Below are 8,463 nucleotides of genomic sequence, written 5' to 3' on the forward strand. Positions count from 1 at the left end.
TAATCTTTCTAAATATAATAATAAAAATCTAAATTAATTAAATATTCTGCACAATTTCAGAAATAAGTAAAATTTTGATGGGTAGTTAGGTCTAATTATTGGTGGTTGGCTTCCTTTGCCTAGAAGATGTACTAGAGAGTTACCTAGCTCTAACCTAAATCCTGTCTCTCTGCATGCAGCTTTGAGTCAGTTTATTTTGTGAGAGTTCTAATATATCTTCGAGCCAAATACCCTCCCAGTTTATCAAAATCTGACTCTGATTCCTGCATGGTGGAAAAGTTACTTTATTATTTCAAAAACCTTGCAGAATTTTTAATTGATTATATTTAGAAGATTTCTTTCTTTAGAAGCTTATATATTAGATTTTTATTTTCAAAATACCTCTTTGCCACTAATATGGATTAATGCAGGATTTATATCCACCTTGTTGCTGGGTGCACTGTGTCAAACCCTTGCCAGGGTGAACCACTTACAAAACAAAAGTCACCAGCGCTCTTAAATATGCAAAAATCCATCTATATTGAAAAGATAAAAGATTTGCATTTGTAAGCTACAGATTATAGTGCAGGTTATATGAACATTGTCTCCCAAAATGACATTTTGTTGCCAGTTCCATTATAATTTCATTTTTGTTTATTATAATTATTATTTCTGTTTGTAGGTGAAGGAAAAGTGGCTCAATCCTTTAAGACAACTAGTAGAAAAAATAAATGACCAATTTAGCAGTTTTTTTAGTTCAATGCAATGCGTAGGTGAGGTGGATCTCCACACAGAAAATGAGGTATGTTTCCTATGAAGTATGTGTTATGGTATAAACACAATTTTCCCGAATTGCAGCTACTAAATAAAAATAAATAACTCATAGAAAACTTAATATACATACATATACATATGTTTATTAATTACCTCAAATTGTGCATTGTAGTTATTACCTCTGTTTTTGAGTTCTAAGAGATTTGACTAAATTGGAGAACTGGACAGCAAACTCACAAATTAAGATCAAAACGATGTTGAAAAATGCAAGGTTATGCACTGCACTGCTTAATTAAACATAAGTAACATAAGTAAGTTAAACACTTATGGAAGTATGTTAAGGGTTTTCCTAATTGAGAAGTATTTGGGGATTTTTGTGGATAACAAACTGTATAACTCTAGGCAATGTCATTAAGTAGCTTATAAGGGATAGACATTTCTGTCTTGCATTAAAAGGGCATTAATTCGAGGGGAGAAGAAAAATTTTGCCTCTTTATTGATCCCTGGTAAGGCCTTACCTTGAGCATGTAGTGCAATATTGGGCCCCAGTCCTTAATAAAGAGATTATAGAGCAGGAGAGAGTGAAGAGACTTTCAACTAACCTGGTAGAAAGAATAGAACCATTATATTATGAGAAAAACAAACAAAGTTGGGGTTGTTTTTTTTTTATGGGTAAATGGAGCTTGCTAGCGAAATACTGTACTTAACAGAAAAGAACAAGGAACCAGAAGCCACACCTTTAAGCTGGCCATACACGCACCGATAATATCGTACGAAACCTCGTTTCGTACGATATTCGGTGCTTGTATGGCATGCCGGCGAGTCGACCGATATCACAGGAAGCTGCTGATATCGGTCGACTCGCCGATCGGACCGGTTAAAAAATTTTAATCGGGCGCCATAGAAGGCACCTGACCAAAATCTGCCGTCAGGGCTGAATCGGCAGAAGGAGGTAGAAATCCTATTGTTTCTACCTCCTTATCTGCTGTTTCAGCCCTGAACGGTGTGTGGTGGATCTGAGATCGTCTGATCGCCACGTGTGTGGCCACCTTTAGACTTGAGGAACTGAACTTTTATTTGGAAGATGTCCTGCCAGGTGATGTTGTGATAGCAGATTCTATATAAAGGTGCCCATACACTACCACCTACGGGTGGGCGATATCAGGTAGCAAGGGAGCTCAATTACATTTGAGCTTATGGGGCAGTCGGTTCGGGGACCGCATCAACGAGCCGATTTTCTAACCTGGCCGATCGAGATCTGGCCAATTTCAGGCCAGATATCGGTCGGCCAGGCAGCTCTGTTCTGCCCATACACGGGCCGATTAGCTGCCGAATCGGTCCAAGGGACCGATATCGGCAGCTATAGTCGGCCCGTGTATGGGGACCTTAAGAATTATTCAAGAAGACACTGAAACCTTTAGGACAAGTATGCTGGACTGGTGCTCCTGCTAGGATAAAACTGCACCGGCACTGGCGCCCACGTCTTCCTACCTTTGTTCCTTTGCTAATTAGCACATGCGCAGTAGAGTAGATCTTGGATTTCTTACAATTGAGTGCTATTCTGATATCTACTGGGAGTTGCTATCTTGCTCCCTTCCTATTGTTCCTGCTGATGGGCTGCTGGGAGGGGGTGATATCACTCCAACTTGCAGTGCAGCAGTAAAATGTGACTGACGTTTATCAGAGTACAGGTCACATGGCTGTGGCACCCTGGGAAATGAAGAATATGGGTAGCCCCATGTGAAATTTCATTAAATATGTTTGCGTTTTGAAAAACTGATTTCAATGCAGGATTCTGTTGTAGAAACTCTAACTGATGCGTTTTGAAAAAAACATGTTTTCCAAGGACTGGTTTCTGCTAGGAAAGAGGACAATGTATAGCACCTGCTGTTTTCCTTTATTGTACTGTTTTTTGAATGGTTTCCATAGAATATCTTTGTGTTGTGTAGGTGAATACAAAAATGCAGGTGACAAATTTTTAGAAATTGATATAGTAAAGAGATATTAACCCTGTTTACTGTTGCGCTTAACAGGAGGATTATGATAAGTATGGAATCCGAATTCGTGTGAAGTTTCGAAGTAGCACACAACTGCATGAACTAACTCCGCATCATCAGAGTGGAGGAGAACGCAGTGTTTCTACAATGCTTTATCTAATGGCCCTTCAAGAGCTTAACAGATGCCCATTCAGAGTCGTAGATGAAATAAATCAGGTACTAAGAAAATAATTAATTGACGGTTATATCAATTTTGGCATTGAATAGTTATTTATAATATCCTTTTAAGCCTACCATACAAAATGCCAAGCAAGCCAGTCTTTGCTTTATTTGGCCACCTGTGTAGTTAGACATATAAAGCTTAGCCAGACATTTGGCCCTTGAGCCAAGATTGTATTAAGCAGATACCTATTGAAAAGGGATTTTGTTGGCCACATACATAGTTTTGGAGATATGGAATAAGAACTGGTAGCTGTGGGTCCTTTAAATAAAAACCTTTACCAATAACTACTTTTTCTTGCCATCTTTTTTTGTATTTTAAGGGAATGGACCCAGTAAATGAAAGAAGAGTTTTTGAAATGGTTGTTAAGACAGCTTGCAAAGAAAACACTTCTCAATATTTCTTCATTACACCAAAGGTAACATTGAACATTAAGTTAAACATGGCTTGTTAGTGTTTTGTTTATATTACATACAATAGATTTTGATAACAACAAAAATCCAATAGCACATTGATAAATTGTCAAAGGTTGAAAAAGTGTTTATTTAGACCAGGGGTGTCAAACTCAGTCACATAAGGGGGCCGAAATCTAAAACACAGGCTAAGTCGTGGGCCAAATTTTTTGTTATTATACTTAGTAAGATACTATATTGATCACAATGTGTAAAAAACGGAGTAAGACATTACCGGTGATGTTGCTCATAGCAGCCAATAGATGCTTTGCTACTGTTGAAATCTGATTACTGATTGGATGCCTTGGGCAACATTACTGGTAATGCTTCACTCCACTTTTTACACAGCATGATAAATATACCGCTTAGTCTTAGTTACTAAGTGAGGAAAATGGAAATTGATCAGGCTGGATGGTCAGACACACTCACCAAGGGCCACATAAAACAGCCAGGTGGGCCGGATTTGGCCCCCGGGCCTTGTGTTTGACATATATGATTTAGACCAATGCATCCTGATGCAGACAAGGTTTCAGGCCCCTCTGAGCCCTTTACCCAACCTGACTGTGACAGATGACTTGGCAAATTAATTGCTTTGCCTGTAGGTATTTTCAAATGTTCTTATGCAAACCGTAACATATGTTGATTGTAGTCACAAACCAGAACATTCCTTCTAGTAACCTTGTTCTTTTACAGCATTTTCCATGGTTAGATTGGCTGTCTCTGTATCAGGCATCTGATTGGGTCATGCTTTACCTAAATTATATTTACTTTTCAACTACATATTTCAAAAATATGGGGACTGGGCTAATGGTTTACCCATCCTTCACAGCTATAGGCAGCAAAGGGCAGTTGAGAAGTGATAGGACACTTTCACTGTGCCAACCAAACATAAAAGTGTAAGTTCAGCCTCTGTATTTGACTGACTTGGCCCTACCTCACAAATACAGTGGTGTGAAAAACTATTTGCCCCCTTCCTGATTTCTTATTCTTTTGCATGTTTGTCACACTTAAATGTTTCTGCTCATCAAAAACCGTTAACTATTAGTCAAAGATAACATAATTGAACACAAAATGCAGTTTTTAAATGAAGGTTTACGTTATTAAGGGAGAAAAAAAACTCCAAATCTACATGGCCCTGTGTGAAAAAGTGATTGCCCCCCTTGTTAAAAAATAACTTAACTGTGGTTTATCAATTTCAATTTTCAATTTCAATATCAATTTCTGTAGTCACCCCCAGGCCTGATTACTGCCACACCTGTTTCAATCAAGAAATCACTTAAATAGGAGCTACCTGACACAGAGAAGTAGACCAAAAGCTAGACATCATGCCAAGATCCAAAGAAATTGAGGAACAAATGAGAACAAAAGTAATTGAGATCTATCAGTCTGGTAAAAGTTATAAAGCCATTTCTAAAGCTTTGGGACTCCAGCGAACCACAGTGAGAGCCATTATCCACAAATGGCAAAAACATGGAACAGTGGTGAACCTTCCCAGGAGTGGCCGGCCGACCAAAATTACCCCAAGAGCGCAGAGACAACTCATCCGAGAGGCCACAAAAGACCCCAGGACAACATCTAAAGAACTGCAGGCCTCACTTGCCTCAATTAAGGTCAGTGTTCACGACTGCACCATAAGAAAGAGACTGGGCAAAAACGGCCTGCATGGCAGATTTCCAAGGCGCAAACCACTTTTAAGCAAAAAGAACATTATGGCTCGTCTCAATTTTGCTAAAAAACATCTCAATGATTGCCAAGACTTTTGGGAAAATATCTTGTGGACCGACGAGACAAAAGTTGAACTTTTTGGAAGGTGCGTGTCCCGTTACATCTGGCGTAAAAGTAACACAGCATTTCAGAAAAAGAACATCATATCAACAGTAAAATATGGTGGCGGTAGTGTGATGGTCTGGGGTTGTTTTGCTGCTTCAGGACCTGGAAGGCTTGCTGTGATAGATGGAACCATGAATTCTACTGTCTACCAAAAAATCCTGAAGGAGAATGTCCGGCCATCTGTTCGTCAACTCAAGCTGAAGCGATCTTGGGTGCTGCAGCAGGACAATGACCCAAAACACACCAGCAAATCCACCTCTGAATGGCTGAAGAAGAACAAAATGAAGACTTTGGAGTGGCCTAGTCAAAGTCCTGACCTGAATCCTATTGAGATATTGTGGCATGACCTTAAAAATGCGGTTCATGCTAGAAAACCCTCAAATAAAGCTGAATTACAACAATTCTGCAAAGATGAGTGGGCCAAAATTCCTCCAGAGTGCTGTAAAAGACTCGTTGCAAGTTATCGCAAACGCTTGATTGCAGTTATTGCTGCTAAGGGTGGCCCAACCAGTTATTAGGTTCAGGGGGCAATTACTTTTTCACACAGGGCCATGTAGGTTTGGATTTTTTTTCTCTCTAAATAATAAAAACCCTCATTTAAAAACTGCATTTTGTGTTTACTTGTGTTATCTTTGACTAATAGTTAAATGTGTTTGATGATCAGAAACATTTTGTGTGACAAATATGCAAAAGAATAAGAAATCAGGAAGGGGGCAAATAGTTTTTCACACCACTGTATATAAATAGACCTGAACGAAGATCATATAGGGTCTTCCGGAAGAACACAGAGCAAGACCTTAGTTGTCTTTAAGATAAGTTATTCAAGAGACAGACTGCAACATTTTTGAATGCCAGATATAAGACCTTGCTATTGTGATCATCAGAGGAGGTTAGTATAACCTACTAGTATAACCTACTTCAGTCAGCTGCATTAGTTAGAAATTGGTTGCTGCAAAATTGTTCCAGATTTTCTAATGTTTCTTGGAGTAACTTGCATTTAACATAACAAATGTGTATGTAATAAAAGGCACTAAGTAACCCATAGCAACCAATAAAATGTTTGCTTTTGGTGACCAATAAATTCTATATGCTGATTGGTTGCTGGATTACTGCTGCTGGGCAAACATAGTGCCTGTTTGTATTGTATTGAGAGAAGTAACATTTTGTACTTTTTTGCCAAACATTTAATTCTATACAAATAGTTTAAATTCTCTAATTGTTATATCTGATATTTGTTTATCTTTGGAACTGAAAAAGAGAACATGTTTATAAGATTACTTGGGCTTTTTTATTTTTAAATTTAGTGCATGGAAGTAAAATAACACTCATCTGCCTTTGAAATTTCTTTCTTCTCCAGCTGCTCCAGAATCTTACCTATGCAGAAAAAATGACTGTATTGTTTGTTTATAATGGACCATACATGCTGGAACCCACAAAATGGAATTTGAAAGCATTCCATAGAAGGCGGAGACGAGTTGCAGCGGTGGATCAATAAGTGTGCTGTTTCATTTTAGTTTTCTTTTAAAGCACAAGATGGCTTTGTGCAATGACCATGTGCCAAATGTGTATCCTGCAAATGCTAAATAGCAAAAAAACATTCTTTCTCTGGCTTTCTACTTATAAAATATATTTATGCCTGTCATCTTGTATATTTTCTTGTAATTTAGAACTACAGAACATTTATAATATAGCATTGTTAACTTTTTTTTTTTTTTTTTTTACTTTTAGTACAGTGGTTTCCAAACTCTGGTACTGATGCTCTTTCGGTACCTGAGGCAGCAGGGCCCAGACTTAAGGTGCAGATATTTGAGAGATATGCCTATGTAATCTTCAGAATACTGCTGAAAGCTTAGTATGGAGTTCGAAGAGTGGTTTTTCGGGGGAACATATATACATATATATTGGTGTATGACATAGCAGTGTAACTTGCTATGACCACACAAGGTTCAAACTCCATGGCGTGCTTGAACTGAAAGTCTGGCAGCTACAGAATAAGCATAATGCCCATTTTTTCCCCTTTAATGAAGTTGAACAACTTAAAGAAGGAAAGGTACAATCACTAGGGGGTGCCAAAATGTTAGGCTTCCCCAAAAGATTGTAATTAGGGATGCATTTAATCTGAAAAATTGTAACTTTTGCCACATTAACGCGGAAGTTGAACATTTTTCATCATGCGGTTCTTTTTGTGCCTCTGGTACCTCAGTTTGTATACGCAAATTAGGATTTGGTTCAGTATTCAGCCAAATCTTTCACAAAGGATTCAGGGTTTGGCTGAATCCCAAAATAGTGGATTCGGTGTAACCCTAATTGTTATCACTTACCTGATACCCTGGGTCAGTGCTCCTATTAGCAGGAAACTACACCGGCCTGGGGTTCCTACAAGCAAGTGATCCTCTTCCTTCTACACGCCACATGTGCAGTAGAGTGAAAAGTTGAAGTTTAACATAAAAGCTGTCTTTTTTTTTTTTTTTTTTTTTACTCTACTGCGCATGCGTCAGCTCCGGGATAGCAAACAAAGAAGGTAGATGGAAGAGGATCCCTTGTGCGCAGGTACCCCGGGCCAGTTCTGTGTTTTGCTTTCAAGGAGCACCAGCCTGGGGTGCCAGGAAAATACCCCCACCCCCATTATTGCACCGTACCTTTTTCTTTGAAGATATGTTGTTAAATTCCCTAATATATGTATATTTGGAAAACTTTAGCTTTAGATTTCTTTCTTGAACTGATTTTTTTTTTTTTTTTTGTATCTTAAAAATAGTTTTCAATATATTAAAATGTGATAATTTGCAAATATTAAAATAGAATTACTCGCTGTTGATAAATTTTGGCTCCAATTCTTTTTAGTATACACAGAATATTTACTAATTAAACATGAAGCATGTGTTTAGAGAGTATCCAGTTTAACACTGAAAAGCAGATGCTGTTTAACCTTTCAAGTGCCAGCAGAATTTCACTTTTCAGTAACACAAATTGCCAGACAGTTTTTTTGAACATTTTGTACTCTCTGATTTTAGGGGCATTTCCTGGGGTGGTTAGTTTAGGTAGGAAAACTATACATTTGTTTTTTTCAGGAGAACCTGATCTTTCCAAATCAGCCTGAGTTTTTGTGTATTTCCATTTCTGGAACAAAAAAAAAATTGCTATTTTTTACTTTGATATGGGGATTTATACCAAAAAAATATTTAATTTTATGGACAAAAATTCAACTCATGTC

The 8,463-nt window shown here is 38.0% G+C and overlaps 1 protein-coding gene across 2 annotated transcripts in view; it reads left to right on the plus strand.

Moving 5' to 3' along the window:
* smc5 (structural maintenance of chromosomes 5) overlaps positions 1–8,065 on the plus strand; it is a 46,689-nt gene extending 38,624 nt beyond the window's left edge. For both annotated transcript variants that reach the window (XM_018089385.2, XM_004910772.4), the window contains 4 exons: positions 662–781; positions 2,787–2,966; positions 3,293–3,388; positions 6,610–8,065. In XM_018089385.2, the coding sequence (XP_017944874.1) occupies positions 662–781; positions 2,787–2,966; positions 3,293–3,388; positions 6,610–6,747 (534 nt within the window). In that variant the 3' untranslated portion in view covers positions 6,748–8,065. The remainder of the gene's footprint in view (positions 1–661; positions 782–2,786; positions 2,967–3,292; positions 3,389–6,609) is intronic.
* Positions 8,066–8,463: the final 398 nt, after the last annotated feature.

Source organism: Xenopus tropicalis, chromosome 1 (assembly GCF_000004195.4).
Source record: "Xenopus tropicalis strain Nigerian chromosome 1, UCB_Xtro_10.0, whole genome shotgun sequence".
In the NCBI taxonomy this organism is placed as follows: Eukaryota; Metazoa; Chordata; class Amphibia; order Anura; family Pipidae; genus Xenopus; species Xenopus tropicalis.